The following is a 15,737-nucleotide window of genomic DNA, read 5'->3' as shown; positions in this document are numbered from 1 at the left end:
TGCCAATCACCCACTTTTCTAGCCCCTGTAAAGACATCTTTGCTTTGGGATCATGAAAATAAACTTCCTAAGAGCTAAAGCTGTTCTGCAACGGGGCAGTTTTGCTTGGGGAGGTGGCAAGCTGCCTTTTGCTGAAGGTGTTAAAGTGGAGGCTGGAGAAACACCTGTCAGGAATACTCTAGTTGTAGAGCTTGTACTGAGCAGGGGGTTGGATTGGATGACCTCTTGGGTATCTTGCAGCTCTGCCACTTCAGATGCCACCTTACACCGCCATATCTGTCCTATTTTCACAGGCTTGATGCTGAAACTCCCTTTTACGTTAAGCTTCATACAAAATTCCCAACTGGCTTTTATTACATGCTCAAAAGAATACTAGCTTTCCCCATGCTAACTTTTTCCTTATAAATCCCATTTTGTTTAGTGTCCTGGAACAGAAATACATTTCTTGAAAATTTGCAGTTCAAATGGATTTCAAAAAGGGGGAAACTCTTTTTTAACAGTTGAAGATTTCCACTTAAAATTCTAAAGCCTAGCATTAATTGCTAGATACACTGAGTGTGGGGGCATACATTGTTGGTTATATTTTTCTAGTTTAGAAAACAAAACAGGCTTTAAATATTTGGGATTAAGTGTAGAAAACCGCAACTAGTCCCTTCTAGACTTTTTGTTTCCTCGAAGAGCAGCCCCACTTTGCCATGTGGGAAGTTTCAAAAGAAACTTGTGATGTGTCAAGGACATCTGCTGCTCAAAGAAAAATGTCATGAAGTCCCACATAGTGCATGTCATGGCTTTGCAATGTTGCTTTTAGATACTGACTGCCAGATTGTTTCATGTTAAGCCTGCCTTTGGTCTCCTCCAGAGTAGGCAGGGTAGCAACCAGAGCTTTAATTTTTAAAACCAACCAAAAAGGAAACCTTTTCACTCAGTGTAAAAGGTAGAAAAAAAATCATTTGTGTGTCTCATTTGAAAGTAGGCATTGCTGCATTGGAAATCTGACTTGATGGTTGCAGAGACAGGTATATGCTTTACAATTCCCCAGCTATTGTTTAAAAAGATTCAAGTTGCCTGCAATTTCCCTCTCCTTTTTCACTTTGGAAAAGAGCTTGCTGGCCTTGCGCTGCAAATGCACGCCCACAGAGCACACACACAGGCACATTGTTGTTGTACAAGTCTTTAATTTTTTTATTGTTTTCCAGTTTGTAGTTCAGCAATCAAGTTCGGATTTCCCTCCCCTGTAATTCTTATATGCACTTTAGCAAAATGAGTCCGCCTTTTGACAGCATAATGCACAATTTTCATCTGGGACAGATCATTTCTGTATTAGCTAAAGAATTGTATGTATTGCTTAAATAAACGCTTGGCATCTTTTGGACACAATCTACTCTCTTAATCTGCTGTCTGGGTTCTCTTCCCCCTCCCCTCCCTTTCGCCAAGTTCATCTATTTGCTTTTGTTTCCTTCTATGTTTGTAAAGTTATGCACTTTTCTCTCGGATGAACCTCAATTCACACAACAGCAAACAATCTATTGACAATGATAATGTATAGTAAACAGGGCCATTTGCTGTTAGTTGCATGAGACAGTGTCAGCTGACGCTGTGGCCTTAAAACACTTTGCCAAGAAATACACAAGTTAAGAAAGAAAAGAGCCAAGCCAACACTTAAGTGAGTTAATGTGGCTAGATCCCTTCCAATATTCTCATAATTTTGAAAAATACAGGAAACCACTTTCCCATTCTCTAATTAGGCATCTTCTCTTTACTTGCAAGAATGTGTGTTGTGTATAAATTCAGGGCACAGGAAGGGGTCTTTTATATATATCTATCTTTGGCCTGATGGAAGACTTTAATGCATGTCACTTGACCTATTCTGGAACATCTGGCTGAGCTTATTTATGTGGCTTTTCAGTGCACAGATAGTATTAATTATGAACATAAAAACACAAGAGCAGAAAAACAGAAATGGATCCCTTCTGGAGGTGTAGTACTACAAAGTTGGCACTGCTACAGAGAAATCAGCCAGGAAAAGCCAAACATATTGTTGGTTGTGTACAGACAATGGAAAGAAGGTCCCCATGGGGAGAGGTCATAGTTCAATGGTAGAGCACATGCTTTGCATGCAGAAGGTCTTGGTTTCAATCCCTGGCATCTATTTAAAAGGATTTCAGATATTAGGCCTGGAAAAGCACTCCTTCCCTCTCTGTTTGTCTCAGCCTCCTAAGGTTTTGGAGACCCACTGCCAGTCAGAGCAGACTGGGCTGAGCTAACTAGATCAATGGTTGTTTTACATTCTATTAATAGTAATAGTGTAAGCAGAACTCTGATCAGCAGTTAGCTTTTCTGAAACGCTGCTGTAGAAGGAGATTAGTGGCCACCTGACAGGTCTCATTACTGTAGCTGCCACTTTTATCCCTGGCTGAGTGACTGAGGGTGGGGAGTGGGCAGGTAGCTCTTGGGGCCAGGCTTAGCAAAGGGGACTTCAGTTGCTGATCTAGCACAAAGAACCAGAGAACAGAGCTGCTTGTGTACTTTTGAGTGGAGAATGCAGTCAGTCCCCATTATCCGACAAAGCAGATTTCTTTGGGGATACGTTCAACTACATTTTAAAGTGGTTCTACAGGCAATAGTAATAGTGATAATTGCCCTGTATGCCTAATGCTGAATTATAGTGCTATAACATTTTAAACAGGTGTCTCCTGTTTGCTGTGCATTTCTATAGTTTTGATTTTTATATTCTACCTAAAATTTACATTAAGGCATAACCATTTACCAAATTCATATAAAAAGGCTTTGGGGAAGGAAGTAGCTTAAAGGTTAACCTACTGTCTTATCCTGAAAGCCCGATATCTTACTTATTGGAAGTATTGTGAGTTTTTGTTTTTTACACACACACAAAAGAAATCTGCAATACATACACATTTCAAATGACTAAGTGGTTAGTGGGTTATTTTCAACACTCAGATGCACTGTTTTTCAAAATTCAGATCAGTGGCTGGACAGTTCAGTAATAGAAATACAACAAAATCGACAATTTACATCTACAGAAACATTTCCCATCATTGGCAAGAAGAAATAAGGAATTATATTCATTTATCTGAGAAAATGACTCCTAGTGCAAGTACTAGCATCATAGTTACACTTATTATTTCCCCACTATTTATCTAAAGATGCACTACTTCATCCTACTCTAATCTTTTATGTACTTGACTAAAAAAATTAAAAAGATATATGCTATAGTAGTTGGAAATTACCATTATGTCAATTCAGCTGTGTGGTATTGTTAGTATCTGACTAATTTGTGCTCTGCAAAAATTGCAAACCACAGCCATCCTAAAAAACCTACTCTATAGTACTTAAGGGTAACTTCAAAACGTAGAAGCCCCCCAAACTGTTTCCATGACAGTACTCCACCAGACTGAACGCTCCTTTTCACGTGGTTTCACCTACTTGAGTGAAGACCGTCCATGGCACAGCAGGCTTCCAGGCAGAAGCAACTTTCTGTGGCTTCCGTTCTGGTGACCAGTGTATGAAGCACCCTTCAATAAGCAAGTAAGCTGCATTCCTTCTTAGATGTATTGCCCTGCTTTACTCCCATTGAAGCCAACAGTTAAGATGAGAATTTAGGAGTAAAAGAGCTTATCGTAGCATTGTCATAGAAGCTAAATACATTCAAAATGTGTGAATTTCTTTAAAGCTACTGTAGGGCTCTTGAAATGCAAGTGGTGAAACAAAAACAGAGCAGAAGGAATTTGCACATTTGTCATCAAACGTCTAAGCTACAGTTTTAAGCACCATTTCATGGAGGCATGTTCCACTGAAATCAGTGGCACCTGCCTCAAAGAGGACATGTGTGAGGTGAGGTGAGGATCTCAGGGCAAAATTTCATCCTAGCTATACCCCTAAAACCCAATCCAGCTTTAATCATGGGTCATAACAACTGGTGGTTCAATTTCCATTAGGAGATTTATCCAGCCATGTCAGTAGAGTCCAGATGCATAGCAGCATCCCCCGCTACTTCCACCTGCAGATCTCCCTTGCTAAAGCAGGGTGCTAATGTTTCCAGATTCCTTTTAAAAATATATCAGTAAAAATTAAGCTTGTAAACAGTCAAAAGCTAAATGGATCTTTTATCCACAAGAGTTCTTTTTCACCACCTTATGATACAGATGTGTGCATTTTTAAAAAAAGAAACAGTACTCCCTTTTTAATGACTCGCTAACATCACTGATAATTCATAATCATACGGAAGTATTCACCTTGCTACAATGGTGAAAAGTGGGACTGTTAAAAATCACCAACATGGGCCAGATTTTTGATCTAGATTACTTCAGAGCTCAGTAGTTAAGAGTGCATGCTTTGCACCAAAGGGCTCTCAGGTCATCCTTGGTATCTCGTTAGAGATCTCAATTAGAAGGTCAGAACCCAAAGTGCAACTAAGTTGGAGGTTTTCAAGCAGAGGATGAACAGCCAACTGTTGTGGGTGCTCTCACTCTAGACTTCCTGCATCAAGGCAGAGGTTGGAGTCAGTAGGTTGCATCCAGCCTTGGTTCTACTCCAAGTAGACCCATTTAAGTTAATGGGCCTAACTTAATAATCTCCATTAACTTCAGTGGGTCTGCTTTGCATAGGAATAGCCTTGGTTACAACCCAGTGGCCTACAAGATCACTGGGAAACTAACTGAGCTCTTTATCCATGGTTGCATCACATTTTGTGGTTTAATTTCCTAGCTGAAAGCTCTTAAGTTCTGTTCCTGGATTTTAGCCAACCCAGGAATTAGAGCCTGACAAAACGAAGAGGAGCAAGCTAACAGTTGCACTGCAACATCCTCTGTCACTGCACAATAGATTGTGTGACTGCAACCTCCGTTATTGCCCAGTGCAGCAAGCAGACTCGCAATCCTGGAAATGCAAGCATGTTCTAAATCTGGAGTAAAATAGAGCAAAAAACCCATGTTGTCGGTCCAAGTCTATGGGACTGAACAGGGAAAGGAAATCTTGCTTTCTTTGCCGGCGGAAGGGCTTGGGTATAGGTTCAAATTCTGACCTCCTGAAATGTCCCTGGATTTTTAAATAGGAAACATTGCATCCACAACAACTAGCTGCATAGGGTTCTGGTAGCAAAAAAATTCAGGATGTTTATATCTGTAGAGAAGCCCAGTTGTATGGGGTAATATTCACCTGCTGTCCTCTGTCAAATGAAGACCTACCCCACAGGCACTTGTATATCTTGAGGTGTAGCTACTTAAAGGACTAAACTCCACCCTCCAACATTCATGTAACTTCCACTGTTATCAGTGGAAGCTACATGCTTATGGCTGACAGCCAGAATTTGGCTGAAAGTCATTTCATAAAGGTTTTTTAAATGGTTTGCTTTGGACTGTTAATTTACAGGCACTTCATTTGTTCTCACACCTGTAGTCACTAACTCAGCTGCTTCTTCCCCCCCCCCCGCAAACCTTCATGAAAATCCCTAACTCTAATGTGAAACACCAATTTGAAGCACCCTTTTGTTCTTGAATTCAACCTGACAAAACTCCTACATGACCATGTGAATGTAAACCTACAACTCTTCACGAAGAAAAGAAAAAAACCAGAATACCAGCTACCACAATAAGAAGCCTGTCTTAATCAGAAGAACGCACATTTAAATAGCTTTGGATCCAAATCAAATGTTTGTAAAAAGCTAAATTACAAGCATGTGAGAAGCGTGTGTGTGTGTTGCCATTGATTCTTCTCCAGACCAAGTCTGGGATTCAGACTTTTGCGTTTTCTTGCGGCGGAGGTGGCTCTGCAGTCTGTGGCTCAAGGACAGAATATTTAACTGGGAAGGAAAGAGCGAAAGTTAAGTCAGTGTGAATTAGTCTTCAACAAAATTGTTTGCCTCATTTGAGCCTGAAAACAGTATCTTACCTTGTGGTTCTTCAGTCACCACCGCTTCCATGTTTTCTCCTTTCACGTACTCTGCATTAAGACCCTCTGAAAGCAACAACAGATGAAAAACATTGGCACTGAAAGACCATCATTTGCAATGGTGTTTAGGAATAAAGGGTTCATGCCTTGAGAAGAAGGAGTGTCATAGCAATGGGTTACAATGGGCACTCCATTCAGGCACAGCAATTATGGCAATGAGAGGATGACTCTTACATACGTGTGTGTGTGTTTGTGTGTATGTGCACCAACACAGGGCTGTGGGCACCTGACCCAGCTGGGAGCTTGCAGCAGCAGCAATGGTATAAACTGGCACCTGCAGAATGCCACATATATTGAAAAGCAGACCCAGCAGACACATGCAATGGTTGCTTGTGTATTTAATGCACTTTGGCTGAGATTAATCCACGTATATTTCAAGTTATTGACTAAAATCTCCAGGTGTACTCAAAATAATCAAGCCTGCCCAATAAAGTGACTAAACTGTGTATTACAAGCTGTGAAAAACGCAAATGTTTGCTCCTTGAGCAGGGGTAAATAACCTGTGACCACCTAGATTTTGCTTGTACTTCCATCAGTCACAGCCAGCATGGCCAACTGTTCTTTATTTAGTTCTTTCTTCCTACACTGCTTGCATATGCCTGCTCTCCCTTTGGAGACATAAAAAACAGCAATTGTTGTTTTTACCAGGCGATTGTCCTTAGCAGGTTCTGCAGGCAGCACAGAAAAAGAAGCCCCACTCACTTTAGTAGTCTTGAGTCCCAAGTGCAAACTAAAACTCTTAAAGGCACCTTTTGATATGTAGGATTTTCAGCTGGCAACTACAGTAAGGGAAAGGTTTTGTACTTGTATTGCTAAGCTTAGCAGTTTACACTAATATTTGTTTTTTTAAAAAACAATGTTTTAAAGCAGGCATAGGCAAACTCGACCCTCCAGATGTTTTGGGACTACAACTCCCATCATCCCTAGCTAACAGGACCAGTGGTCAGGGATGATGGGAATTGTAGTCCCAAATCATCTGCTGGGCCAAGTTTGCCTATGCCTGTTTTAAAATGACATCACAGGGTTTTTAAAGTTGCTTTGGGAAGTTTGAACTTAGCCAGTTTTAATGTTTCTCTTACATAACGGTCTAGGAATTTTTCAGTCTGCCTGAGCTGTTGCACTAGCCTTGCATGATAAACTTGCCTGTATAGCCAGCTTGTGGCTCCTGGGTTGTATTTCAAGTGTAGGGGATCAGCTTTACAAATTTGAGCACACCTGGCTACTTCAATCAAGAACTATCATGCTTTTAAGCATCTCATAGATGTAGATTTTGGGCCAAAGTGTGGCAATTATTCATTTTATCAATCTGTTCTTAATAGTCCCTTTTTAAAAAGGGATTCCAGATGTCGCCTTGATGGTTACTCTCAATATGTTATATAACGCGTATTGTCTGTTTCCCGCTTTATCCACTTGGTATACTGATGGTGTTCAGCACAAGCATTGTTCAAATCGTTCAGAGAACTATGATGGTGTTCCTTTATTTGTTTTTGGGGTTTTGTTGGTATTTACAGCTGCCACACTGAAGGCATTTATTGAAGCATAGGAAGCTGCCCAATTCCAAGTCCACCTAGCTCAGTGTTGCCTGCACTGACTGGCAGTGGCTCTCCAGGGTTTCAAACAGGGGACATTCACAGCCCTCCATGGAGATTGAACCTGGCACCTTCTGCATGTAAAGAAGAGTTTTGCTACTAAGCTACGGCCATTCCTTTTTTGGACAATTCATCTGTATTAACAAATTCTTCTGAAGTTCATGCAAGCTACACCTGCCAAAAATTCCCCCTTTGACACACCTATTTAAAAGGTGCAGGGACACCATCCTGTTATTGGTGGGCCAATCTAAGCAAGCTGCAAATGAGCTTGAATATCTTTTGCTCTAGTGCCGTTCCTGCTTTTCATATCCATGTGTACATTGAACATGGGCAGAAGAGTTCCGGCTGGCCACACCCCCAGTTTAATCTTTATTCATTGGGCCAAAAAAGAGGATGCAATTTCAAAGCATGTACAACAGTTTGGTCTGAAATAAATGAGCTCTCCCCACTCTGTACAAAGTTCCTTTGTTTCTGTACAAAGACAAAGACAAAGGGAAGAAGAGGCCTTCTACAACCAAGGGCAAGCAGAAAGCGGCATTCAAGTGACTTTAATTGGGTAGCACAAAGGGTGTCATCAGACAAACTGACCATGAATGCCACAGCCCTACCACTCAGCTAAAGGGGAATGGCTTTAGCTGAGTGGTAGAGCATCTGATTTGCACGAGAAGGTCTCAGGTTCAAGCCCTGGCATCTCCAGGGACCTCCAGGGCTGAGAATGTCCCCTGGTTGAAGTCTTGCTGCCTGTCAGTGTGAACAATGCTGAGCTAGATAGACCAGTGATTCAATGTAAGTATATGTTCATGGGAGGCTGCTGGTGTGATGAGTGTCCCATTAAGTGTGCTTCTTTAGGGAGCTGCCTAGTTTTGCCTCTGAGCTACTGCACTCGTGCAAATTGTCTCCTCCTGCCATGTTTATGTAAATTGATGTTTGCATTGGTCATTCAGAAGTGCAAAAGGGCAGCTCAGCATCACGTATGAATCTGCCTGGGAGTGTCTCCATGTGCTGCAGCCCTGTGGCTCCTGTACAGACCTCTCCCTCTTGCCATGTGTCTATGATAGCACCAAATGCAGTTTTATGTTCGTCAATAAAAAGTCACTTCAGTGGCTGACGCGCCAGCCTCCGCTGTGCATTGCAATGCATCTAAGGCATGACATTATCCCAGCACGCCATGTCTGATGGCTTAAATTAAGCCTCCTTTATAATTAACTTTAATTTCCTGCCGTCTTTCTAGGGTTTTGCCTTCTCTCAGTGCTGCCTTTATTGAAGCTTTTTTCCAGAGAGAGAAAGAGAGAGCATGTGTGTGTGAGAGAGAGAGAGAGCGCAAGCAAAGAGTTTTTTGTTCTTCAAAAATATCACTGATGGGGCAAAGAAACAACACAAGTAAAGGAGGGGTTCATTTTATCACATTCCTCTTGACTTTCCTGCTGGCTTAATTTACTCAGGCACACACCTGTTTGTTTTAGAGACTCCTGTGAAAATAGCAATTTCATTGCAGGAGGCTGTGTGGTTCCTATCCCTGTAGCTAGCAGAGGGAGATGCACTAGGAATTTGATTTTAAAATGAGAGATTCTCACTATTATTAATAAAAGCCCTTGGAAACCCTAGATTAGTATTACCCCACAGTCTACACAATGGACACTGTCAGAGGCAGTAGCCTCTGCATGCCAGTTACTGGGGAGCGCATGCGCGCACACACACACACACACACACACACACACACACACTCTTACGTCATGCTTTGGGGGCTTCCCATTGGAGCATGTGGTTGGTCACTGTGAGTACAGGACGCTGGACTTTGCTGGGACACTGCCCTGATCCAGTGGGGTTCTTCCTATGTTTTTCGGCAGCAGCTCTTTGGGATATGCATGAAATTATGGCCAGGCCTAAGACAACCTTCCATGGGCCCCACCATGGCTGTGAGTGCTGAAGGCCGCTCCCTGCAATGCCCTTTCCACCTGGCCTAGAGGCCAGGGCCCAGACTCACCAGCTCTACTAAAGAGGCACCGGGTGAAACCCGAGGGACATTGCTATGCCTGACAGCAAACCCTAACTATTGGATTCTTTTGCCCCATCTTTTCGTGCCTGCCAAACAGCCGTGTCATACTTACAATAATATTTCATTCTCTTATTAATTATGCTGTTTTAAACGTGCATTTTATATTTGATTTCATTTAGCAATTGTTTTCGTTTTTCTGAAATATTTAAGATTTTTGTTGTTGTTAACTTTGTTTGCATCAAATATGTATTCTGTAGCTGACCTCCTTTGCAATGTTTTATTTTGAAATCTTTAAGATACTATTTTCGTTTTCTGTTAATTATGTTGCTTTGAATGTATAATATTTGACATTCTTCCAAAATGTTTGATTCTGGGTTGTTTTATTGATGTTTTAATATGCTGTAATCTGCCTTGAGATTTTTCTTAAAAATATAAAGTGGTATAGAAATTAAATGAAAAATTTATATAATAATAATAATAATAATAATAATAATAATAATAATAATAATATTTGCAAGCTATATATTATGCCTGGTTAGCCTTTTCTGTTCTTAATGTCCTTAAGCACCCCAATAGGCTGAATTGGACCTGGCAGGTTGGAAGTTGTGCAAGCCTTCCTCACTGCCAGTTCAGGAGCGAGCCAATTTTTGAACACACCCCACTTCCTATATTGGCAATGCAATGATGTTCCTTTGCTGGGCACTTTTTGTGAACAAGGTTCAAGACCCTACAGTGGATGGGAAGGCTGGTTCTCGACCCCTTCACAAATCCTTAACACCCATTTGGGGCTTCACTCCAACTTGCAGACAGGCCTTGCAAGGGCAGGAAGAGTCACTTACGTTGTATGCTGAAGCAGAACTTCTTTTGCTGGTAGGAGATGTAGCTGCTCACAGCACCAATCAGGGCCATGGCAAGGCCACTGACAATGCCAGCAATCGTTCCCGTCTCTACTACTAAGGCACCTGCAAAAGGCCAGCAGAAAACATACCAGTGCAAAAATGTGTCAAATAAAACATACAACAACAACCACTAGTTCATTATTTATACCCCGCCCATCTGGCTGGGTTTCCCCAGCCACTCTGGGCGGGCAGCTTCCAACAAAATATTAAAAGTACATTAAAACATCAATCATTAAAAACTCCTCTAAACAGGGCTGCCTTCAGATGTCTTCTAAAAGTCAGATAGTTTTTAATTTCCTTGTCATTTAATAGGAGGGCATTCCACAGGGCGGGCACCACCACCAGGAAGGCCCTCTGCCTGGTTCCCTATAGCTTCACTTCTCGCTGTAAGGGAACCACCAGAAGACCCTCAGCACTGGACCTCAGTGCCCGGGTTGAACAATGGGGGTGGAGACACTCCTTCAGGTATACTGGGCCGAGCCTGTTTAATATACATTTAATACAAGTCCTTCATGCAGTCATGCTTGTTAATGTACTTGTAATTGTCAACCTATTACTATGTTGATTTGTTTGCTAGGTATATCACAGAGGTCTGCTTCACATACAATTCTGTATTACAGTTTGGCATTGTGTGAATGAAGCTTTTTCATTTATGTTTTCCCCTCTGATTCAACGAGTTACTTCGTCTTTACAGAAAACCACAGTTGATGTCTGAATTAGGAAGTTGTTGTTTGTACCTGAATACCATAGAAGGATCTTGCACTAAAATTTTGAAGCTGGTTTGTAATCCTGGTTTGAGGAGCAATCAAAAGTGGCAACTTGCCTAATCAGACATAGCAGCTTGTCCTCCAAACCGGGATTTACAAATGAACCTCAAACTCATCTGCAGTTCAGGTATGGAGTGTAAATCATAGTTTGCCAGTTCAGATGCAACAGTAAACTAGGATTTGCACTAAAGAAGAAATACAATGAATTTAGCAAGAACAAACATCTACCAAAAAGAGATGGGAACTTCTGTACTTGATTCAGCATTGAGGAGCTCCTACCTTATGTGGATTGAGCTTCTGCCTTGAGCAGGGATAGGCAACCTCTAGCTTGCAGGCTTCTTTTGGCCCATCAGGTGGTCCAATTTGGACCACAAAATCATTTTCTCCAAACCACACCCAGCCACCAGCTGTGTCACTGGTGTTAAATCCTGGATCGGCTGGGTCCTCTATTCCTATCAGAGAACAGGATCGCACAGCCAAAGCAGCAGGATTTAGAATCATAGAATCCTAGAGTTGGAAGAGACCACAAGGGCCATCGAGTCCAACCCCCTGCCAAGCAGGAAACACCATCAGAGCACTCCTGACATATGGTTGTCAAGCCTCTGCTTAAAGACCTCCAAAGAAGGAGACTCCACCACACTCCTTGGCAGCAAATTCCACTGTCGAACAGCTCTTACTGTCAGGAAGTTCTTCCTAATGTTTAGGTGGAATCTTCTTTCTTGTAGTTTGGATCCATTGCTCCGTGTCCGCTTCTCTGGAGCAGCAGAAAACAACCTTTCTCCCTCCTCTATGTGACATCCTTTTATATATTTGAACATGGCTATCATATCACCCCTTAACCCCCTCTTTCCAGGCTAAACATGCCCAGCTCCCTTAGCCGTTCCTCATAAGGCATCATTTCCAGGCCTTTGACCATTTTGGTTGCCCTCCTCTGGACACGTTCCAGTTTGTCAGTGTCCTTCTTGAACTGTGGTGCCCAGAACTGGACACAGTACTCCAGGTGAGGTCTGACCAGAGCAGAATACAGTGGCACTATTACTTCCCTTGATCTAGATGCTATACTCCTATTGATGAGGCCCAGAATTGCATTGGCTTTTTTAGCTGCCGTGTCACACTGTTGGCTCATGTCAAGTTTGTGGTCAACCAAGACTCCTAGATCCTTTTCACATGTACTGCTCTCAAGCCAGGTGTCCCCCATCTTGTATTTGTGCCTCTCATTTTTTTTGCCCAAGTGCAATACTTTACATTTCTCCCTGTTAAAGTTCATCTTGTTTGTTTTGGCCCAGTTCTCTAATCTGTCAAGGTCGTTTTGAAGTGTGATCCTGTCCTTTGGGTTATTAGCCACCCCTCCCAGTTTGGTGTCATCTGCAAATTTGATCAGGATGCCCTTGAGTTCATCATCCAAGTTGTTGATAAAGATGTTGAATAAGACCGGGCCCAAGACAGAACCCTGTGGCACCCCACTAGTCACTCTTCTCCAGGATGAAGAGGAACCATTGATGAGCACCCTTTAATCTCTGCAGATCAGCTGAGCAAGAGCAGCAACACCAAAAGTATGCTTTTAAGAAGCACTTTAAAACAGCCTGCAGTCCGGTTTCAGCTGAAGCAAGATCACATGGGCTGTTTTAAATAGCTTCTCAGAAGTGCTGTTTGAAGCATCTGCCCCCTTGTCCTTTAAATGAAGGAGGAGATGATTCAAAAGTGCTTTTGAGAAGTGCTTTAAGGTCCCATTTCAGCTGAAAATGGGACCTTGGCAGCTACTTTCAAGTGCTTCTCAAAAGTGCTATTTGAAGCAGCTCACACTTCTTGTGCACTGTTTGAAGCAGCTTGTGCAGAAACACACAAGTGCCAATCTTTAAGGGGGGGGGAGAGGATTGCCTCTCCCCTTTTAAGTCCTCATTCTTGCTCTGTTCTTAAAGCCTCCCCCACCCTTATCAGATCCTGATAAGGATCTTGTCTAAGGGGACAAAAAGGTTCTCCTCCCCTGAGTTTCAGGTAACAGTGCCTGTTTGCAAAGGGCCTTTGGCAAGGCTGAAATTTGACTTAAAAACTATGTGTGAGATCTAATGTCAGCTATACTCAAGAGTAAAGGTAAAGGGACCCCTGACCATTAGGTCCAGTCGTGGCCAACTCTGGGGTTGCGGCGCTCATCTCGCTTTATTGGCCGAGGGAGCCGGCGTACAGCTTCTGGGTCATGTGGCCAGCATGACAAAGCCACTTCTGGCGAATCAGAGCAACGCATGGAAACGCCGTTTATCTCCCCGCCTATTTATCTACTTGCACTTTGACGTGCTTTCAAACTGCTAGGTTGGAAGGAGCAGGGACCGAGAAACAGGAGCTCACCCCGTCGCGGGGATTCGAACCGCCGACCTTCTGATCACAAGTCCTAGGCTCTGTGGTTTAACCCACAACGCCACCTGCGTCCCCTGAAATCCATGGAGAATGCCCACTGATTTCAAGGGGTCAATTCAAACAGTGGGTATAGCCCAATGATAGGGACCCTCTTGAAAAGAAATGTGAAAAGGGCAATAATTGATATTACCCGACATCACAGTTTGATAACTCTTGCCCAACTATTTCCAACACATTTATGTATTATGTGGCTCATTTTACTCCCCACGTTCTTTTTGTAACCTCAAAGGGGTAATCACAAAACTTGCAATACTATATTGCGTGGTTCAGGGGCCTCTCCGTGTGTGCCTCCATGTGTGCCATGGATGTTAGAGTCAAGCTATTTGGGGAGCGGGGAGGTGCAAGTAGTCAGCTCAGGCACCTGCAGTTCAGCTTAGATACAGGACACAGAAAGGGATTTGTGTGAAGCAGAGATGGACTTGCAATTTCTAGAATTCTGCTTACCGTCATTGTCACTGCCGCCACTTCCTGAACTTCCACCTGGAAATAACAATAGGTATTTATTTAAAGCAATTGTAAATGTTTGAAGCACTTCATGTATTGTCTCATTAATGTTTACAACCACTCTGGAAGAAATGTCAGGATCATTATCCCCATTTTACAGATAGGAGCCAGAAAGCTGAGGCTAAGAGAGGCAGAGACATGATTACCATACTTTGTACAATGAATTGAGCAATTTTTCAGAGCAGGTACATTTCCTAGTTGAGTCAGAGGGGGGGGGGATAGAAAGAGATGTAGTACAGTGCCATTCAGTTAGTGTGCAGAGATGGGGAAAAGTTTTCCCTTCCAGCTAGAGACAGTGGCTCCTTGGGGCAAAAGTATCTGCCTTCATTCATAACCAAGAATAAGGTCAATTTTAAACACGTGAAGTTGCCTTTTATACTCAAGGTTATGCTTCTATTACGGTTCTTCAGGTGTGCTGAAAGAGAGTACAGTCATACCTCGGGTTACAGACGCTTCAGGTTGTGTTTTTTTCGGGTTACGGACTGCCGAAACCCGGAAGTACCGGAACGGGTTACTTCTGGGGTTTGGCGCTTGTGCATGCGCAGAAGTGCTAAATCATGCATGCGCAGAAGTGCCGAATCGCAACCCGCGCGTGCGCAAATGCGACACTGCATTTGGCGAATGCTGCAGGTTGCAAACGTGCATCCCGCATGGATTACGTTTGCAACCTGAGTGTCCAGTGTAACACAGTGTGGCAAAGCTTTCCCCAACCCTGTGCTTTGGACTACAACTGCCATCAGCACCAGCCACCAAAACAAATGGGCAAAGATGATGGGGACTGGAGTCCAAAACATTGGGCAGAACACCAGGTTGGGGAATAGCTGAGATGCAGAATCCAGCCTTTGTTAAGAAAGAAGCCAACCTGTTTCTAGTGGTCATTGATGAAATGATACTCTCGAAAGCGTATTGCCAATGGCAGCCCATAGGATGGCTGAGTAAGGATTCTAGTGGCTATGGGTGGAGGACTCCTCCTGTGACTCGCAGAACCAGGCTGATGATGCCAAACTGTCCAATAAATTATTCAAAACAATTATTATGCAACAAAAGGCAGCATAGAATTCAGCTTTTCTTGGCCTGTTTCAACAGTGCAAATAAAATGTTAGCCTATTTCTATTGGGTTGGGCCATTTCAGTTGGTCCAAGTATTATACACTCCCCCTGCCCTGGACAGAGTCTCTTCAAATCTGACCTTCTGGTTCAGAGGGACACACCCCCTGCCAAATAAATGGGACAAAACGTTCCAGGTGGCATGCCTACCTCCAAAGCAGCACTACGGACAGGGTGCATTGGCTGCAATCAATGTACAGGTTAGCTGCCAACATAGCTCTGTCGGGGCTATTTCCAACAAATTGTTTCTGCTTTCCAGGACTGCTTTTTGCAACAATATTCACAGGAAAAAAACACATGTGAAAAGCTGCACAGTAGGAAAGGCCTACAAACAGAATGCTAAGACCCCCACCAGGTGTTGTGCAGAGATTCCCCCCCCCCCGCTATCCTCTAATGCACACATCGTTTTACAGCCCTGACGTCATGCCTGCCCCGAGTTTGCCTCCATGAAAATCATTCTGTCAAGAGATGGCTGATCTACATCTTGGAGTTGAAAG

General features: G+C 42.9%; 1 protein-coding gene across 3 annotated transcripts in view; it reads right to left on the bottom strand.

Moving 5' to 3' along the window:
• Positions 1 to 1,155: 1,155 nt before the first annotated feature.
• The window catches only part of CD99L2 (CD99 molecule like 2), a 74,297-nt gene continuing 59,715 nt past the window's right edge, over positions 1,156 to 15,737 (bottom strand). For 2 of the 3 annotated variants that reach the window (XM_081179079.1, XM_081179081.1), the window contains 4 exons: positions 14,075 to 14,110; positions 10,392 to 10,514; positions 5,908 to 5,973; positions 1,156 to 5,818 (listed from right to left, as the gene is read on the bottom strand). In XM_081179079.1, the coding sequence (XP_081035205.1) occupies positions 5,751 to 5,818; positions 5,908 to 5,973; positions 10,392 to 10,514; positions 14,075 to 14,110 (293 nt within the window). In that variant the 3' untranslated portion in view covers positions 1,156 to 5,750. The remainder of the gene's footprint in view (positions 5,819 to 5,907; positions 5,974 to 10,391; positions 10,515 to 14,074; positions 14,111 to 15,737) is intronic. The other variant, XM_081179080.1, reaches the window with a different exon arrangement.

Source organism: Podarcis bocagei (assembly GCF_964188305.1).
Source record: "Podarcis bocagei genome assembly, chromosome: Z".
In the NCBI taxonomy this organism is placed as follows: domain Eukaryota; kingdom Metazoa; phylum Chordata; class Lepidosauria; order Squamata; family Lacertidae; genus Podarcis; species Podarcis bocagei.
Note: the sequence above shows the minus strand (reverse complement) of the source record. Positions and strands in the feature narration are given on the sequence as shown.